Source organism: Aspergillus flavus, chromosome 3, assembly GCF_009017415.1.
Source record: "Aspergillus flavus chromosome 3, complete sequence".
NCBI classification, from domain to species: Eukaryota; Fungi; Ascomycota; class Eurotiomycetes; order Eurotiales; family Aspergillaceae; genus Aspergillus; species Aspergillus flavus.
Genome location: NC_092407.1, coordinates 2,036,270 through 2,055,381, shown reverse-complemented (window position 1 = coordinate 2,055,381; position 19,112 = coordinate 2,036,270). Strand labels below are relative to the sequence as shown.

At 49.3% G+C, this 19,112-nt stretch overlaps 8 protein-coding genes across 8 annotated transcripts; 6 read left to right on the top strand and 2 right to left on the bottom strand.

Moving 5' to 3' along the window:
- Positions 1–216: 216 nt before the first annotated feature.
- Positions 217–1,164, bottom strand: F9C07_2201776 (ras family-domain-containing protein; the record flags this gene model as incomplete). The annotated part of the gene is made up of 4 exons (XM_071509525.1): positions 217–564; positions 640–831; positions 967–1,016; positions 1,095–1,164. The coding sequence occupies 4 exons, from the start codon at positions 1,162–1,164 to the stop codon at positions 217–219; spliced, it is 660 nt and encodes a 219-aa protein (XP_071365009.1).
- A 539-nt stretch (positions 1,165–1,703) lies between these two features.
- On the top strand, positions 1,704–3,928 carry F9C07_4908 (putative phosphoinositide phosphatase; the record flags this gene model as incomplete). Its single annotated transcript, XM_041290828.1, has 3 exons — positions 1,704–1,911; positions 1,967–3,699; positions 3,752–3,928. 3 exons carry the CDS (start codon positions 1,704–1,706, stop codon positions 3,926–3,928), a joined length of 2,118 nt encoding a protein of 705 aa, XP_041144520.1.
- A 538-nt stretch (positions 3,929–4,466) lies between these two features.
- On the top strand, positions 4,467–6,325 carry F9C07_4907 (putative tetrahydrofolylpolyglutamate synthase; the record flags this gene model as incomplete). Its single annotated transcript, XM_041290827.1, has 3 exons — positions 4,467–4,607; positions 4,664–4,801; positions 4,919–6,325. 3 exons carry the CDS (start codon positions 4,467–4,469, stop codon positions 6,323–6,325), a joined length of 1,686 nt encoding a protein of 561 aa, XP_041144519.1.
- A 586-nt stretch (positions 6,326–6,911) lies between these two features.
- On the top strand, positions 6,912–8,555 carry F9C07_4906 (acyl-CoA N-acyltransferase; the record flags this gene model as incomplete). Its single annotated transcript, XM_041290826.1, has 3 exons — positions 6,912–7,423; positions 7,507–8,290; positions 8,358–8,555. 3 exons carry the CDS (start codon positions 6,912–6,914, stop codon positions 8,553–8,555), a joined length of 1,494 nt encoding a protein of 497 aa, XP_041144518.1.
- A 609-nt stretch (positions 8,556–9,164) lies between these two features.
- On the top strand, positions 9,165–11,159 carry F9C07_4905 (restriction of telomere capping protein 5; the record flags this gene model as incomplete). The annotated part of the gene is made up of 2 exons (XM_041290825.1): positions 9,165–9,210; positions 9,316–11,159. The coding sequence occupies 2 exons, from the start codon at positions 9,165–9,167 to the stop codon at positions 11,157–11,159; spliced, it is 1,890 nt and encodes a 629-aa protein (XP_041144517.1).
- A 678-nt stretch (positions 11,160–11,837) lies between these two features.
- F9C07_2230772 (uncharacterized protein) lies at positions 11,838–14,399 on the top strand (the record flags this gene model as incomplete). The annotated part of the gene is made up of 2 exons (XM_071509870.1): positions 11,838–12,121; positions 12,191–14,399. The coding sequence occupies 2 exons, from the start codon at positions 11,838–11,840 to the stop codon at positions 14,397–14,399; spliced, it is 2,493 nt and encodes an 830-aa protein (XP_071365008.1).
- Positions 14,400–14,525: 126 nt separating this feature from the next.
- F9C07_1397621 (Alpha/Beta hydrolase protein) lies at positions 14,526–16,346 on the top strand. Its single transcript, XM_041285314.2, has 5 exons — positions 14,526–14,760; positions 14,813–14,886; positions 14,949–15,149; positions 15,203–16,006; positions 16,062–16,346. The coding sequence occupies exons 1-5, from the start codon at positions 14,651–14,653 to the stop codon at positions 16,124–16,126; spliced, it is 1,254 nt and encodes a 417-aa protein (XP_041144516.2). The 5' UTR covers positions 14,526–14,650; the 3' UTR covers positions 16,127–16,346.
- Positions 16,347–16,566: 220 nt separating this feature from the next.
- F9C07_4902 (elongation factor G, mitochondrial) lies at positions 16,567–19,097 on the bottom strand (the record flags this gene model as incomplete). The annotated part of the gene is made up of 3 exons (XM_041290840.1): positions 16,567–18,651; positions 18,711–18,816; positions 18,889–19,097. The coding sequence occupies 3 exons, from the start codon at positions 19,095–19,097 to the stop codon at positions 16,567–16,569; spliced, it is 2,400 nt and encodes a 799-aa protein (XP_041144515.1).
- Between the last annotated feature and the right edge of the window lie 15 nt (positions 19,098–19,112).

The window sequence follows — 19,112 nt, the reverse complement described above, 5'->3', positions numbered from 1 at the left end:
CCAGTGGGTCATGCCCATGATCATCACGACACCGGTAAAAATTAGGCATTCTGGTTTAAGTTATTGGTGGTGGCCCATAGAGTCACCCGGCGTAGCGACTCATAGCTAACCTTCAAGACGTGCACCTTCCGTATCTAAAAATAATTGAAAGGACGGGGGGAAAGAATGTGAACATGAGAGATACAGCGAGACAAAGGTGATAGCTTGCGTTTAAATTTAGCATTGGCAGGAGTTGGCGCCCTGAGTGCCAGGGGCCTCTGGGCGCAAGTCCACACCCGGACGGGGGTTTGTGCGCAAGTTTCGAGGTCCGGCTTGGTCGAGAGGAAGTTTCTTCGCAATTGCGGTAAACAATTCCCGCACGTTCGAGGAGGTCTTCGCCGATGTCTCAAAGAAAAGCAAACCAGCCTCACGTGCATAGGCCTCGGCATCTGCGGTTGGGATTGCCCTCTTGTCTGGGTTTTCTGTGACAAGGTCGAGCTTATTACCCGCAAGGGCGATGACAATGTTCTCGTTCGCTTGGCGTTGTAACTCTTTCACCCACGACTTGGCCTTATCCAGCGACGACTATACGACGATTACAATGTTAGTATTTCATTGTTTCAAGGAACAAAAACCGAGAGTCATGGGCCGGGTTCGTACAGCTTGTGTGATATCGTAAACAACTACTGCGCAGTTGGCGTTTCTGTAGTACATCGGGGCTAGCGACTTGTATCTCTCCTGACCGGCGGTATCCCATATTTCGAACTTGACCGTCGTGCTTTCGTCCAAAGAAATGGTTTGTGTTAAAAAGGCAGCGCCAATCGTCGACTCCCGGTAGTCATCGAATTGATCCTATGGCGAGTAAGCGACATCACAAAACCCCAACTAAGACCGGATATCTTGGGTATCGAAATGAATTCATAAACTCTAAGCCTACCTTGACAAATCTCAATACTAGCGAACTCTGTAATGAAAGACGTCAGCGACCGTCAAAATAAACAGTAAAGATAGGCTAACCTTTCCAACAGCGGATTCTCCTAGAAGGGGAGAAACGATATGTCAGTTACTCTACAACAGATAACGTAGTTGGGGACATTTGAAAAGAAATAGCTAACCAAGCAAGACAAGTTTGAACTGAGCGAATCTGGCACCAGGACGGGCGCCTGCTGCGGCTCTGGAGGCCATGATTTCTATAGTCGGAAGAGCAACTTTGTAAATAGGTAGAGCGTCGGGAGATAAAAATCGCACACAGATGGACCGTGAGAATAAAAAGCGCTAAACGTTGAAGATTCCTTTCGACGGGAGGTTGGACTGAAGACGGGATCGGATGCTGGGAGGTTTGATGGCGGCCTGCCGGTAAGGGTAGATGACGAAGGGATTCAGCCACACCTGGCCCAAGCCGAGTGGCCGTTCTGCGGGGCGGTGTGGCGGCTTGGCTTGACCTATGGCGGCGGCAATTGGCAGGTATTATTATCACCACATGCTGCGTTCAGAGTTACAATACACAACACCCTAGGCTTCCTGAGAGATCGTCATTCCTGCTCCTGACAATCAATCTCTCCGCCTGAACCTTCTTTCTTTCCGACCATGCGGTGATTTTTCTTAATATCCACCCACCCCACGTTCTTTAGTTTGGTTTTCATATTCCTTCCTATCTACTTCGTCTGTATTGTTATCTATCTTCTTTCTTTACCCCCTGTCTAGATAGTGAGCTGTCGCCAACAATGGCTACTACTCTCCTTCCGTTCCGCGATATCAACCTCCACGCCTCCTCCTCTCATTACGCTTTCACCTCGCCCTCTTCACCAAATGCTCCCACGCTTATCGTTGACCGCCCAACAGGCGACTTACGATTGCATGATGGCACCCTTCCTGGTGCTAAGCGCATTTCCAGTATCGCCGGTATACTGGGCATGATAAAGTTGAAGCTGGGTATGTCTGTTGCAAACTTCAGCTAATAGCCTGGCTCTAATGATGACTCTTGCAGACAAATATATCATCGTAATCACCAAAGCGCTGCCTATGGGTCGACTACGCGGACATATGGTTTACAAAGTTGCAGGAACTGAGTTCTTACCCCTTCGTGAGCGCCCGCTACATGACCACGATGAGGACACGTATTTGGCGCTGCTAAAAGAGCTTCTCCGCACGGGGCCAATGTATTTTTCTTATGCCTTGGACCTCACCAACAGTTTCCAGCGTCAGTCGCAAAGCGATGCTAGCCTTCCGATGTGGAAACGAGCCGATGACCGGTTCTTTTGGAATCGCTTCATTCAATCCGATCTCATAGACTTTAGCCTCGGAGGGCATGATACAACGAGCGTACGATATGGACCCCAGCCCGGAGTTGATCCTTATATTCTCCCCGTAATGTATGGAATGTTACGCATCACTCCGGCAAAGGTTAAGTCGACTTCTTTTACGTTTGCTCTCATTACGAGGAGATCTAGACACCGCGCTGGGACAAGATACTTTTCACGTGGTATAGATGAGCAAGGACACGTTTCAAATTACAACGAAACCGAGCAGATTGTGATCTTGAATGATGCGACTGGTGGGCTATCGGGGTTTTCTGGAGGCCAGTCCATGAAAGAAAAAACTGCAGATTCGGGTCGGGACCTTCAGGTCATGGCTTACGTGCAGACTCGCGGGAGTGTTCCCGTATTTTGGGCCGAAGTCAACAACCTCAAGTATACCCCCAAACTCCAGGTTCGTGGGGTGGAAACAGCCGTCGATGCCGCACGAAAGCATTTTGCTGAGCAGATCCGGTTGTATGGAGAAAACTACCTGGTCAACCTTGTAAACCAGAAAGGGAGGGAGGAGCGAGTCAAGGATGCATATGAACAGCTCGTACGCATTTTGGTCTCTCCATCGACCGAGAATACAGAGGTCGACGCGGTATCCTCCGAGAAGATACATGCCCTGGAGCCAGGTCAAAGGCAGAAGGAATTGGACCGTCTCCACTACATCTACTTCGATTTCCACAACGAAACAAAGGGGCTGCAATGGCACCGCGCGGAACTGCTGATGGACCGTTTAATTGATGGTCTTACGCGAGGCGGTTATTTCCGTGGTGTAGAGGATCCTGGTGTGCCTAGTGGACAACTGGATATACGATCTTCACAAACCAGTGTTGTTCGTACCAACTGCATGGACTGCTTGGATCGAACGAACGTAGTGCAGAGTATGCTTGGGCGTTGGGCTGTAACCCGCCAGCTCACTGACGCAGGGATCCTACGTCAAGGAGAAGCTGCAAATGATGACCGGGACTTTGAGGACCTGTTCCGTAACATCTGGGCCGATAATGCAGACGTTGTCTCTAAATCGTATTCGGGCACCGGGGCACTGAAAACCGATTTCACCCGTACTGGCCAGCGTACTCGCGCTGGCATGCTGCAAGACTTGAACAATTCCATCACGCGATACGTGAAAAATAACCTCTTGGATGGCCCCAGGCAAGATGGCTTCGATGTCTTCTTGGGCACCTACCTTCCTCCAAATTCCACACTTGGCAACCTTCAACTTTTCCTAGACCGCCGACCCCTCATTATTCAGTCCATCCCCTATATCCTTGCTGCTGGTGTCTTTATGGTTCTAATTTCCATATTTACGAGGCGTTTGCCTGATGCTGCCGTGTGGCCGTTGCGTCTGTTCGTCATATTCTGGCTGGTGGTCTCTGCCTGGTGTGCACGCTTCATACTTGGGCATGGGATGCTTTACGTAAGTTTATTGATAATTGGTTATGTATATACACCACGCTAACAGATTGCAGGTGAACTGGCCCAAATTGAATACACCAGCTGCTGGATCCGAAGGGTATCAAGATGCGATGATCAAGGCCCGATCGGATCCTATCGTGGGGCAATTTCTTCCTTCCAGAAAGCACCAGAGGGGCTATAGCAATGCTCGACTCGGCTTTCTGGAAGAAGGGAAGACTAGGATTGAATAGTCTCTTACTCAGGCTACTGTCATTGCTGAGTTCTTTTACATACTAAATAGTACGTGTCCGGTACACAGTTTCGTCCTTTACCTACTTCGATGTTGGGGGTTGTAAAAAGGACCACCTCTATATGCACTATCTTCTAGTCTCTCCTTGCTTTCTTTCTTATGGAATTCACACATTTGCAAGTAACCCTTCCGGCATTAATAGCATGGTTTCTCTTTGGCTGTATAGATTTATTTTTGTTCTTATCATCTTGTTTCACATGTTCTCTCTGCTGCTGCTTTCTTTGCCTTCTTCCTCTTGCTCGTTTAACCTTGCAAGACTGCGCGTTGCATGTACCTTTAAAACCTTACATCGGAGGAAGTGATGATGATAGAAATTGTCATATTATTGAAACCATACGAATACATATAATCCTTTGATATTTAAGAGTTAGGAAGTTACCAGTACCACCTTAGGCACTCATAGATACTATACTCCTTAAGTAGTTGATGACTCCGTCGCTCACGTAAGCATATATGGTAATTCGGGTTGAACTTCGGAAATGCGACGAGGAACCCCTCGTGACTTAGCTGATAGCATTGTCACCATCTTCATGAGGGGTTTTCGCATACACACGCTCTATACCTATAATTCCATTCGTCGGTTCTCATCCCATCCGGCCAGAATGTCCCGCAACTATGAGGTATGCCGAGACTTCTAAGCTACTGATCTCCAGACACTCTAACGGCATGAATATAGGCTGCAATTACAGCATTGAATTCGCTGCAGACCAACTTCGCAGTTGTTCAACAACTGAGAGAGTCAGGAGACCGGCGACAAATGAATTTACGGTCTCTCCCCGAAACTATAGAGTGGCTCCGACGCATTGGATACCAGGTTCGCAACCTTTCCCGCGGATAATGTGAATGTTGCGCTTCCACTATAGTAGTGGTTAATTCAGGGCTATACAGTTGATTGCTGACTGCAGTTCAACCTTTCTTCTTTTCTCTATAGCCCTCCGATCTGAACCGTCTGAATCCTGTGCACGTTGCTGGTACCAAGGGCAAGGGATCGACCTCCGCTTTCATCTCTTCCATCCTATCTCAATACACTTCCCCGGTGCCCTCAGAATCAAATGATTCTGCGCCACGTCTCAAAAAAGTCGGCCTCTATACATCTCCTCACTTACGATTTGCCCGAGAGCGTATTCAGATCAATGGTGCGCCGCTCTCCGAAGAAAAGTTTGCTCGGTACTTCTTCGAGGTCTGGGACCGGCTTGATGAAGCGGCTCGTGTGGCCGGCGAGAACCCGGAAGAACTACGAACAAAGCCGCAGTATTTTCGATACCTGACTCTTATGGCATTTCATACTTATCTGAGTGAAGGTGTGGATGCTGCGGTGATAGAGTGTGGCATCGGTGGAGAGTATGACTGCACGAATGTCCTCGAGCGGCCTGCCGCGACGGCGATCACAAGCTTAGGTATTGACCATACTGCTATGCTGGGAACAACGATTGAGGAAATTGCCTGGCATAAGGGTGGTATTATAAAGCCTGGGGTCAAAGGCTTCAGTGCTCCTCAAGCTGCCAGTGCCGAAAAGGTTCTATACGACCGTGCAGCGGATAAGAAAACTCAATTGGAAATCATTGCAGGTCATCCTGATCTAGCCAGTGGTAGCAGTGTGAAACTTGGGTTGGCCGGCGATTTCCAACGCACAAATGCAGCTCTGGCGATCGCAACGGCTGCAGAATTTCTTAAGAAAGTCGGGCTCGAAGACATTCCAGATGATTTTATGAAGAAGCCTTTGCCTGCTAAATTCCGTAAGGGGTTGGAATTGGCTCGGTTAGGCGGGCGTTGTGAAACCCGACATGAAAAGAATGTCACCTGGTTCATTGACGGTGGTCATACTCTAGAGAGTATCAAGCTGGCCGGTCAATGGTTCACCTCCCAGATACATGCGAATTCCTCATCCGGTGCGGTAGCAAACAGAAAGCTGCGCGTCTTGATCTTCAATCAGCAAACTCGTGATAGCAATGCCCTCGCCCAAGCCCTCTACGATACCTTGGCTGCAGCTCTTGGGTCCGAGCAGCCTTTCACTCACGCGATTTTCTGTACCAATGTAACGTACAAAGCGGCAGGTTATCGACCCGACCTCGTAAGCATGAATACGAGCGCATCTGAGGTGGAAAAGTTACAGGTCCAGAACAGCCTTGCGGAGAAATGGCGTTCAATTGATCCACGTGCTGAGGTCAAGGTGTATGGTACCATCGAAGAAGCTGTTGACTTCACCCGAGACCTGGCAGCGAAGGAGAGAGAATGTTCAGATAACGATGAAACACCCATCATGAGCTTTGTCACGGGCAGCTTACATCTTGTTGGCGGTTTCCTAGATGTGATCGAGACCAAGCCGGGTCCGCAATGAAGGCATACGTTCGTGGAACCTTTTTTGATTCTACGTAGAATTGGAGATCTGGACATCAATAATTGTCTACGCAGTGTTCTCAACAACATACTCAACGATACCCAGAAGGGCTAGGAGTCCTTTTTCATGTTAGCATGTGGGATGATATAGATTTGGGGAGGCGTTTATCTTGGGATTCAACAAACCTCGAATTCAGTTCATATATGGAATATATAATTATATAATAGCCTGGAGAAGATAGGAGAAAACCAATTGAACTTTCGTCTCAATTTGTGTGTACATCCATTGTAACGATTTGCCAAGGCAAGAGTTCATACTTTGATGTGCAGTACATTCAATTACGCTGTAGTATGTCGGACACCAATTGTCCGGGAGAAAAATATGCTAGAGAATGCGCCAAGTGGATTTTGGCTCCATCGTTGTGGTTTAAGTGAGTGAATTGTTTACTTATCAATGAATTTATGATTACTACTATTTATTAAGCTTGACCCCGCGAAATTGGCGTGACGTGGGGCGCCGGACCTGAAAACCTTCCGCACTCAACCCGCTTAAATCTTAACCCCTCATCATCATCTCGCCCGCCGTGATGTCGGACCCTAAGGATACCAAGGGCAAAGCGCCCCAGGCTGAAGACACACAAGCAGGTAGCTCTGAGCAAAAGCTCAAGGATGCGACAATCACCCCCAAGATGGCGGAGAAGCTATTGGAGAATAACCCGGCGCTGAAGAACGAGCTGGCCGGAATGGACAAGAAAGACGCTGCGGAGGCATTGCGCAAAATGACCATCTCCGAGCTGCTGACTGGTCTATCGGTCGGTGGGAAGAACCAGAAGGACATGGCTTCGTACAGGTTCTGGCAGACACAACCCGTACCCCGTTTCGATGAGACCAGCAATGCCAGCGGAGGTCCCATTAAGATCATCGACCCCGAGAAGGTGTCGAAGGAGCCCGATCAGCTCATTGAAGGTTTCGAGTGGACAACTCTTGATTTGACCAACGAGACCGAGCTGCAGGAATTGTGGGATTTGTTGACATACCACTACGTGGAGGACGATAACGCCATGTTCCGCTTTAGATACTCCCAGTCATTTTTGCATTGGTACGTCGTTATTAACATTGGCATAAATATCTTAACATGACATGAGGTAGATTAATGTAAACTAATATTTACGAACATCATAGGGCTCTGATGTCTCCCGGTTGGAGAAAAGAATGGCATGTGGGCGTTCGCGCTACCAAGTCTAAGAAGCTTGTCGCATCCATTTGCGGTGTGCCTACCGAGATCCGTGTTCGCGATCAGAAGCTCAAGGTGACGGAAATCAACTTCCTCTGTATCCACAAGAAACTGCGGTCTAAGCGTTTGACTCCCGTTCTCATCAAGGAGATCACCCGTCGCTGCTACCTGAATGGAATCTACCAAGCCATCTATACTGCTGGTGTGGTTTTGCCTACGCCAGTCAGCTCCTGCCGCTACTACCACCGTCCGTTGGACTGGCTGAAGCTTTATGAGGTCGGCTTCTCACCCCTTCCTCATGGCTCTACCAAAGCCCGCCAGATCACCAAGAATCATCTTCCCAGCACTACATCTACGCCTGGACTGCGTCCCATGGAGATCAAGGATATTGACGCCGTCCACGACTTGCTCGAGCGGTATCTGAAGCGCTTTGATATGAACCAGGCTTTCACAAAAGAGGAAATCGAGCATTGGTTGGTACACAAGGATGGCGCAGGAAAGGAGCAAGTTGTGTGGTCATATGTGGTAGAAGATCCTGAGACGCACAAGATTACCGACTTCTTCTCGTTCTACAACCTCCCATCAACGGTCATTCAGCACCCGAAGCATAAGGAAGTGCGCGCTGCTTACCTCTATTACTATGCAACCGAGACCGCATTCACGGAGGATCTGAAGGCCTTGAAAGAACGTCTTCTACTCCTGATGAACGATGCCTTGATCCAGGCCAAGAAGGTAAGAATCCCCAACAGCTCTTGCATTGGCATAGTGTGTCCCTTATAGCTTACAATACCCGCTACAGGCTCACTTCGATGTGTTCAACGCCCTTACCCTGCACGACAACCCTCTCTTCTTGGAGCAGCTGAAGTTCGGTGCAGGCGATGGCCAGCTTCACTTTTACCTTTACAACTACAGGACAGCCCCTATCCCTGGAGGTGTTAACGAGAAGAACCTGCCGGATGAGAAAAAGATGGGAGGTGTTGGCGTTGTTATGTTGTGAAATCTGAACGCCGGTCATGCTCTCTGCCTCAAAATGTATTTACCCGTAACGAGAGGTTGACGAAGAAGTTATGAATCAAAAGCAGTTTACCTGTGACGAGACTCTTCTCATATGATCACAATATCTTGAGATACCGTCAGTCGCCGAGCAATTGAGGGACGAAGTCTTAGGTAATGAAGGGACGTCAATTGGGTGGACAAGCAACTATAGAAACGTCAATTACCTAAAATAGCTTAATGCCCAAGGCGCCAAGGCCAGGCCCGTGACGTCGTCATCCGATGGAAGGGCTAGACTCTCAACTTCTCTTGAATCAACAAAGCACCCTCTTTTACCTCTTTGGTTTAGATGGATACTACTGGTCACCAAGGTATTTGTTACGTACCCAAGGTCTCAGCTCAGTGGGACAATCTTGGTCTGCTGGCGCAACATTCTTTTTCCCGACATACTTAAGGGCCACTTTGTACAGTACAAAGTACTGGCCCGATAAGCCGAAAACGTTTTGTATTGCGATCGACAAATGATACATAAGCAGCAGACCACTTCTAGGAATCCCTCTAAACCTGTCTGTCAGATGCCATTGAACATACCGCTACTTGTTTCACTTGCAAAATGGGGTTAAGCCAGTCGACCGAACTTGGCCAGGCCTCCTCGCCAGGTCAGTAGTCCTTCGATTATGTACTTCTCGTGTTCCAATCGACCAAATAGAGAGGATGATATTTGTCATTTGCCTAGTCGCCTATCCAGTTCTAACATTGAACAGAGGAGCTGAGCCACATGCTTGCTGAACGCTTCGCGACCAAATGCTTTACTCCCTTAGAATTAACCCACTTCAAGGACAACTTCTTTACCCGTGCCGCGGGACAGGGAGACGTAAAGTATTGGAATGAAAAGATCTTGTCCGACTTTCTAGCTATACCTGATAGCAGTGACGCCGAATGTCCACTGGATGCCGGTCCGGTGATCTTCCGTATGGTGTCGTATCTGGGGGCCTTTCCTTTCCAGAACACATTGGCTCCGAGCGTACTGACATTCGAGGCCATGGTTAAAGTGGTTGTGTTGCTAACTGAGAGATATGGGAAAGTCTTAAGACGAGCGCGGAAGGACAGGATCAGGCTACTCTTTGGGAGCCTTGCTGACGTAGGGAGGAAGGACATTGATCAGCCGGCGAACGATGGGAATTCTAAGGAAGATAAGGTCGATTCTTCCGCTACTAAATCCCATGCTCCTGGATTCTCTGTGGATGAGCCTACGAACGATGACTACGAAGACGATGACGACGACCTTGCGCTTGCGGCTTTGGAGTCTTTAGATGCGATTGAAGTGTTCAGGCACGACTCCCGCATCGATAAGGCAGTCTATGAAGCTCGGATATCTATTGCCACTTTTCGTCGCCTTCTGATGCTACTTCTTGTCATCTCACCTCTAAGGCCCCTAGAACCAGTAAAGGCATATACGTCTGACTTGAACGAAGGGCGCATGCGAACTGTGAGACAGCAAGCCGATAATATCCTAGCCGCATTTCCCCAGGAAGAGTCGGGAGGGATTAGCTATAGAGCGTTTGCTAAAACCATTGAAACATCGTTGCCATATCTATTCGATCCTTTGACGCCACTGTTTGAGCATCTTCTTTTTAGCAGAAATTTGAACTTGTCCCAGAAGCGTGACCGAAGTGACTCAACAGATCCTACAGACCAGACGTCAGAGACTCCCTTGCCGTTATCAGCATCAATTATGCTCCCAGGAAGCTTCGAATCTGCGATATTGAACCCAAGCATTGTGTCACATCTGTCGTTTTTCCTTCCATCCACCAACGGCAGCAAGAACCTTCTCCGTGATAACTTGCGTCTACATCCCATTTTCTCTACGGCCGCGCATGGATCATCTCTAACTTCATTCTCTCACAATGTTCTAACCTGGCAGTCAGGCACATTATTGCTTCTTGAAGGTGCTGTTGCTGAACCGTCTGGTGAGCAGATGGTCACACTAGGAGCATATCTGCCACAACCTTGGAAAACCGGGTCCTCAGCTCAGAGTTCTCGACTTTCCGAGACATCTGCCCTTCCTTGCCTATTCCAACTGTCTCCGAAACACCTACTTCTGCCCGGGAACCCATCATCTTCTATACAGAATCCCGACACTCCGGCAGCGTATTTCTCTAATCACTCGGGTATTTCGCTTGGATGTCGAATACCGCCGGCATCTCGGAGCCAACGCCTAGTCCCCTCGCCGCTGGGCGCGGGCAGCCTAACGATAGATACGAGCCTTGAGACGGCAGAATTCCATGTTGCCCCATTCGGGCACAATGGTGTGTTCCTCCCTGCCGGTACCAGCTCAACGTCGGACAATGCAACCAAAACGCACATTGACATCTACAACCTTGAGCTATGGGGGTTTGTCCCTGATCCTGGTGTTTCCTCCTCCGAGAAGAGTGCCATCGAACTTCAAAAGGCGAAGTGGGACTTCGAAGCGAGGGAAGCGGAAAGAAGACGTAGCTTGAATATAAAGGCCGGGGCGGGAGATTCCGCTATGGAGGGAGCTAGATGGTTATTGGAAACGGCAGGCATAATTGGCGATAGTCACGGACGGGGTGGAGGAAGTGTTTGACGATAAACACGATATGAGTTCTATCTTCGGCGATCTGGAGGTATATTACATTCGATACTGCAGGCAGTGAAACAGTTCTTAATAATGCACAGAGTCTAATGAATATGGAATGGTCAAAGGGCGAATTGCTGCCTTCTGATAATACTTTTTTAATAAGTGATTTTTAATTCTTATTTTCGAGGACGGTTGTCACTTGTCTTCTACTAATACTTGTAGCTCAGAATATAGATACTCTGCTTGAGGGGCGTAATATGATATATCTTCTAGGACATGTATAACTTCATGCTGGTATAGTAGTGTGCAACAGACTTCACGTTTATATATCATGGCATTTTCTGAGATTAATGAGTAATTATTCTTCAGCAGTACAAGTGGAGGAGTAAGACCATTGTTTTTCTCTCTTTATCTTTTGTTCTTATGTTTTCTTATTTTTTATTCTAATATATTGAATGCAAGTTGGATGTCGAACCATTACGGGAGGTCATTGGACTTACATCAATCGATAAAGTGATCGGCCCAAATTTCACTCCCGCGTCTCTTTTTCTCTCCGCAACCTAATCGCGCCTTTCCTCCCCTTCACGTACGGTTTTGGCACCACGGTAATTGTCGAGATGATTTCCATCTCGCACCGTGGCCTATATAACTGCATCACCCATTCTTAATATTATTCATTGCCTTATGGCGGAAAAACGCAGACTTTCCGCTCGCGAACGCCGCGAACCGGCATCGAAGAGACGGGCCTCCGAAGCACCCTCCCAATCGCAATCTACACCATCTTCGTCAAAGAAACGGGCCTCGACTGCTGTCGCGCCGCCGACTCCAACCCCGCCTCCCCCTCCCCCTGTTGAGGTGGTCAAAAACCCTCTTCCAACAAAAATCAAAGATGGGGAGGGTCTCCCCACTGTGCCATCACCCCAGCCGCAGGCGCTGTCCGCGAAGGAATATCAGTCATACGCAGAAAGGTAGGGATTGGGATCTTACTGCGAGTTAGATGTACTTTGTTTCAATACGATGATGTCTGACCGTTATAGTGCGGTTCTCCTAGCTTCGTTGGAACGATCGAAAAAGAAATGGCTCAGCGATGGTATCCTGGTGCGATACTGGACAAAACCAAAGAAGACCAAACGAGAGCAAATTGAGGGCAAAAATCCTCCCAAGGAATCCATGTCGAAGGTTGGCCCTTGTAACATTGCTGTCGGTCCTCATCTCTTCGACGCTATGCTGTACACCGTCAAAGACCCCAATGCGCCACCGCCAATTCAATACACGCCCCCTCAGCGGCCGATGGTTCACTACGGCCACCCTAATAACTTCCAGCAATACCAACCCTATCCTACTCCTCAACATGCACGACAACACCCCCCTCAAACCTCGCCCGCCCACTCGGCTTCCCCCCAGCCGACCTATCAGCAGGGCAACCATCCACCACCTCCGCACCATGCTCGAACACCTAATCAACCTCCTCCTCAACGTCCATCTCAATCGGCCCAGCGACCGTCGCCATCACAGCACTCACAGGCCCAGCCTCCAAAGCCTAGCCCGGACCCAGTGATTCAGATGCTTGCAACCCGAGCTGCCTCGGACCCAGATTTGAAGGCGCTGATGAGAGTGGTCGCCTCGAGCAAAGCGTCTCAAGAACAGCTCCGTGCTTTTCAGGCTCACATCGATGAGCTAAATGCGATCATTCGCGCAAGGGAGCAACAGCAACAACAAAGACAGCAGCAGCAACAGCAGTCTCACCCCCAAACGCCTAATCAACCACAGACATCGGCCCGGACACCGCAACAGACATCTCAACCACCACCGCCATCCCAAAAACCTTCACAGCCTCCTCAACCTCCGCAGCAGCCAAGCCAGCAACAGAATCAACAACAAAAGAAGCCTACCACTCCATCGCAACAACCAGCACAACCACGGCCACAGGAACAGCCTTACCCACGAGTGGAAGTCCATGTCCCTAAACCACCGACGTCACTAGTTTCTACGCCTCAGACCCCTAGCGCAAGTGCACCGAACCAGTCCGAAACTCCAACACAGAAACCCAATGTAATGCCACAAGTCAAACAAGAGCCTGGGGTTGCAGGCGCTCAGCCTTCGCCCACTGCAGAACCGTCCGCAAACACTAAGCAACAGAGTCCTGCGGTACGGCCTATGGTGCCCCCGCAAAACCAATCCGCTGGATCGCGACCAGGGCCTCCATACCCACCTTACCAGCAGCCACCGTATCAGGGCCATCCACCTGCGATTCAGTCACGGCCTCCGCAGTACGGGTCTCCAGCTCCCTACTATCGACCAGCTCCCCCGCCACCACCCCCGAGACTGAACTACAAGTCGGTTGTTTTCGAGTTCACATCACCCTTAACACCGTATGGAAGTAGCACTTCGGGCCATGCTGGCTCTGGAGATCGTTACCTGTTTCCAGAGTATACTATATTGGAATGGCTTCCAGACGGGAACACCGTTCTTGCATCTTTCTTGCTTGTTAGAAAGGTGGACCCGAACACTCCCTTCCCTATCGAGACAGCATCAGAAGTGGCAAACTCGCGGACTAAAGGCAAGTCGGCGTCAAGATCGAAGAAGGGGGACAAAAGTAAAGACAAAGATAAAGAGAAGGATAAAGACAAAACTAAAGAAGGCGAGAAGTCGGAGGAAAAGGATAAGGAGAAGGGGGAGAGCAATGCGCAGCCTCCTACCAGTCAGACTCCCACTACTGAGAGTAAACCGCCCCCAACCGAAGGGGACAAACCAGCTGGCGGTCAGGTTGACCCAAAAGATCCGCCAGCCACCACACCAAGTCAACCCGACTCGAACAAGCCTCTGCCCAAAAATAAACCCGAAGACGAGGCAAAGGCTTCCAACTTGAAAGAGTATTACCAACCTGTTACATTCCGCATTCATAGCCCCAACGCTAAAGTCCTCGAGCCTTTATCTCGAGTGGTGAAGCCTCCCGATGAGGTGCGCAAATACATGAATGAGATTATGGACCGGGCAGAGCGTGCTCCTGATGGGTTCCTTGCATTTCAACTACCACGTGAAGAAGCAGGCGACGAACATGATGTAGATGAGAAAAAGAAAAGTGGAACGCCAGTCCCTGCGAACCGCAGCCGGCTCTCTAGGGGAAGAGCGGTTGATGATGAATCAGATATCGAAAACAGAGAGGAGCCCGCGGAGGAAGAAGAGGAAGAGGAACTGAAGGATTATTATGGACCACCAACTGGACTTGTACCGATGGGTCTATAAAACGATTAAGGCTCGCGTAGCAGGCTGTTTTCATTTTGCTATCGGCTACAATTTGGTATGCGATAATTGTACTTTTAGCTGTTGTATCGCGTCTTATGACAGACTATTTATGTATACCAAACAGATTAAATCGCATTTCAGAAGGCGGTAAGAGAAGCGGTATACGATAAGAAGCTTATCTCTCTTGATTGCGATCAAATGACCATAACATTTTCTACTATCGACAACATCAATGAACGAGTAGTATAACGATGGTTGAACTTCAGTCCATCTTTAAAAAGGCCTACTGGTCGCTGGCCGCCGGCGGTCTTGTCTACGTGAGCATCATCTTTGCCTTGACATTCCCAACCGTTCAAAGATTGTAGGCTCTCAAGATTGTTTGCTGTGTTTCGTCGCTTACAATCTTGGTATAGTGCCCTCTATGCTCACAAGGCCAATCCAGCTCTCTGGGAAGATGTCAACCAGGTTGAATCTTTCGGTTTCCTGAGTATGTTACGGCCTTCTACTTTCAGATGAAAAATAATGCAAGGAGTCCGTTAACGTCAGTAGAGACACAGGTCCAACCATTTAATTTGGTGACACCCGATAATGAAACCCTCTACGCGTGGCATCTGCTCCCTCCCCACCTCTGTCGGGAGCATGAGGAGAAATTAAATGCAGATGAGCCTTCGGGTCCGGCGAGTGACTATACTAAAACTCCCGCCTACGAACTGCTGGCAAATGACCCTAATGCCAGGGTCGTGGTCGCTTGTACGTCTACCGTTTTCAAGGCAAGAACCTATAAGCTAAACCATTCCATCCAGTCCACGGTAATGCCGCTCACATCGGCTCCGCTCAACGCCCGGAAACCTACCGTATGCTTCTGGGACTGTCAACACCCTCCAACCCTATCCATGTCTTCGCCATGGACTATCGCGGCTTCGGCATATCCACCGGATCCCCGACAGAAGAAGGCCTAATCACCGATGGAGTAGCCCTGCTCAACTTCCTCACCTCCAGTCCATTGAATATCCCCCCGTCTCGAATCGTCATCACAGGCCAGAGCCTCGGAACAGCCGTCAGCGCAGCGGTAACCGAGCGTTTTGCATTCGGATCTCCCGACCCAACTGCCATCCAGCCCGCCATAAAAAACCCCGAACCCTTCGCTGGTGTGATCCTCATTGCATCATTTAGTAATATACCTAGTCTCCTCGATACTTACAGTTTGAAGGGTCTCACACCTCCAATCCTCTCCCCTCTTGTTGGCTACCCTCGTGTGAAGAACTGGACGAAGAGCCATGTTATCGATCGTTGGGATACCGCCGCGCGAGTGGCACGGTTAACCGGAGTTGGACCGACGGCTCAGAATGATTCGGCTATTGGTTATGCGGATAAGGGGTTGGATCTTACCATTGTGCATGCGTATAACGATGCCGAGATCCCATGGTACGAAGGACGTCGCGTTTGGGTGGCTGCAACTGGGGAGAACGATAAGGATGCTCCCGGGCGCCTTGTCCACGAGAAGAAGGACTCGAAGAGTCAGAATGAAGTGCTTATCTGGGAGAACAGATCTAGCAAGAACGCCGGTGTGGTTAAAAGTGTTAGATGGGAGCGTGTGCCGTACGGTGGTATGTCCATTTATGCTACCCTGTCAAAAGGAGAGTAGAGGCTAACTTGACACAGGTCATAACCGCGTTGCGACATTTTCTGTTGCTGCTCTTGCTGTGCTTAGGGCTTTCGAGCAGTGAGGGTGCTCTATAAAACTTCAACCAGTAACAGTGAAACACGCCCTCCGTGGGATCCATAGCCTATATATAATGCTGTAAAGATATAGATAAGAATACATGATTCGTGCCTTGTATTTAAAGAGTATATGAGAGGAGATGGAAGGACCCAAAAGATATATGTACAGCCTGCAAACCCACCCAAGGTACAATAGATAACGAACACTATTTTGATCCCGCTCCTAAATTGATTTTTAAAATAATATCTTCGTAAGCCCACAGGGTCTAAAATGTATATAATACATGACACAAATTAATGAAAAAGGTGGTAAAAGAAAATCTCGCGTCCATCCGAGCACTCATTGAAGAACGTAAACCGGCTGAGGAATATGGGATAAGGAGACGCTCAAAAACAACTCCGGTAGTAAAACATGTCAAAAACTCTTGGTCTAGCCGTAAGAGGTTTATTTCTTGTGACGGTCGGCCTGAGCCTTGAGGTACTTCGCGATAAGTTCCTTCTGGACTTGAGGAGGACACTTCTCGTAGTGGCTGAATTCCATGGTGTATTCACCCTTACCCTGAGTAGCCGCACGTAGGTTGCTGCTGAAGCCGAACATGCCGTTCAGACTGCAGTCGGCGTACACAGTGAACTCATCAACGCCGACTTCGGAATCGTTGATGGTGGCATTGCGCTTGTTCAGAAGTGAAATGACATCACCCTGGAACTCAGCGGGAGCAGTCACAACAGTCTTCATCATAGGCTCAAGAACAGATGGGTTGCTTTCCTTGAATGCCTTCCGGAAGGCCTGTTGGGTGGCATTCTTGAAGGACATTTCAGAGGAATCTGTCATGTGGGTGGCACCATCGTTGATGACCATCTTAGTACCAAGCACCTTGTGACCGATAAGAGGTCCCTTCTCGCAAGCAAGATGGAAACCCTTTTCACAAGCGAACAGGAACTTCTCAGAGATACTTCCACCAACGATCTGCTCCTCAAAGACGTTGTCATCGAGCTTGCCGGTTGGCTCCATCCAACCAACGACACGGGCGTAGTCTCCAGGACCTCCCGATTGCTTCTTGAGTAGATGGTCGAACTCAACCCGGTTGCCGATGGTCTCGCGGTATGCGACCTGCGGCGGGCCAGTTTCGCAGTCAACATTATACTCACGGCGCATGCGCTCCACGTAAATATCAAGGTGCAGTTCGCCCATTCCGGAGATAAGAGTCTGTTCACTCTCGACATCGTAGGTCACCCGGAAAGTGGGATCTTCTCTCTGGAAACGAGCCATAGCCTTCGAGAATTTGGCGGCATCCTTGTTGTTCTTGGGCTTGATCGAAAGAGAGATGACAGGCTCAGGAACGAACATAGAAGACATGGTATAGCCAAGTTGACCATCAGTGAAAGTATCACCAGAGGCACAGTCAACACCGAAGACGGCACAGATTTCACCGGCACCGACCTCACTAACTTCCTCCATCTCATTGGAATGCATACGGACAATGCGAGGAATCTTGATCTTCTTATCGTTACGGGCATTGAAAACGTTGGCACCCTTACGGAGGGTTCCTTGGTATACACGGATGTATGTCAACTGGCCGAAGTTGCTTTCTTCCAGCTTGAAAGCAAGACCAACCAGTGGAAGGGACTGGTATGGAACAAGTTGTACCGAGGCCTCATCACGCTTCTTGTCAAGAGCAAGGTTTTGCACCTCTGCAGGGTTGGGAAGGTAGTCAACAACACCGTCCAGCATGGGCTGCACAGACTTGTTCGCCAAAGCAGAACCCATGAAGACGGGAGTGAACTTCAGACCAATGGTTGCGCGGCGGATCGCAGCCTTCAACTGCTGCTCGGTAGGCTCTTCTTCGAGAATAAAGAGCTCGGCGATCTCATCATCCACGTCAGCAAGAGTTTCGATGAGCTTCTTCCGCCTTTCCTCCACAGTGCTCTTGACTTTCTCGGGAATTTCCTCCGTCTCAAAGAGCTCCTCGCCGCTAGGTCCCCTGTTGTAGATTGCCTTCATGCGGATCAAATCGACTACACCTTCGAATTCGTCCTCAGCACCGATAGGCACCTGGACCGCAGCAGCAGGGAGCTTGAGCTTGTTGTTGATCTGGTCGACAGCCTTGAATGGGTTGGCCCCCATACGGTCCATCTTGTTGACGAAGGAGATTCTGGGAACGTTGTAACGCCTCATCTGTCGATCGACGGTAATGGTCTGAGACTGGACACCTGAAACAGCACACAGGATCATGACCGCTCCATCGAGAACACGCAACGCTCTTTCGACTTCGATAGTGAAGTCGATATGTCCAGGTGTATCAATCAAGTTGAAATGATACTTGTTTTCCTTGCCATCCTCATCCTTCTTCACCCAGTCACAGAATGTGGCAGCGGACTGGATAGTAATACCCTTTTCACGCTCCAAGTCCATGGAGTCCATCTTAGCACCAACCTTGTCACCTCCACGAACCTCGTGAATTGCCTTGATACGGCCGGTATAGAAAAGGACACGTTCGGTACATGTAGTCTTGCCGCTGTCGATGTGCGCCTATAACAGAAGCACGTTAGAATACGCTGGGGTTGACGGATGTTCTCGAATTGTCTTACAGCGATACCGATATTCCGGACTCTGGATAGCCGTCCTGCCTCAACAGGGTCAAGGTTCTCAATGATCGCCTCTTGAGACAAGTTGTCGGAGGCAGCGGCTTCAAGACTATACAGTAAGAATTGAACAGTTAGCAATTGGATCAAGACAGAGTAACTGTATTCAAATGGTAGCACTTACACAGCAGCGGCAGTACCTGAGGCATTTCTCCTTTGCTGGAGATGTTTGTTCAGGATAGACTGATAAGCCGGGGCAGCAGTGGGTGAACGGAGAACGGCCGTCGACGCGCATCTTCTGGTGAGGAAGTTCTGAGACTGGAGACGAACGACAGATCTGGGCAAGCCAGAAACGGCACGGTATGGCAACCGCGTGAGAGAAGGACACCTCATGACTATCGTCCACCC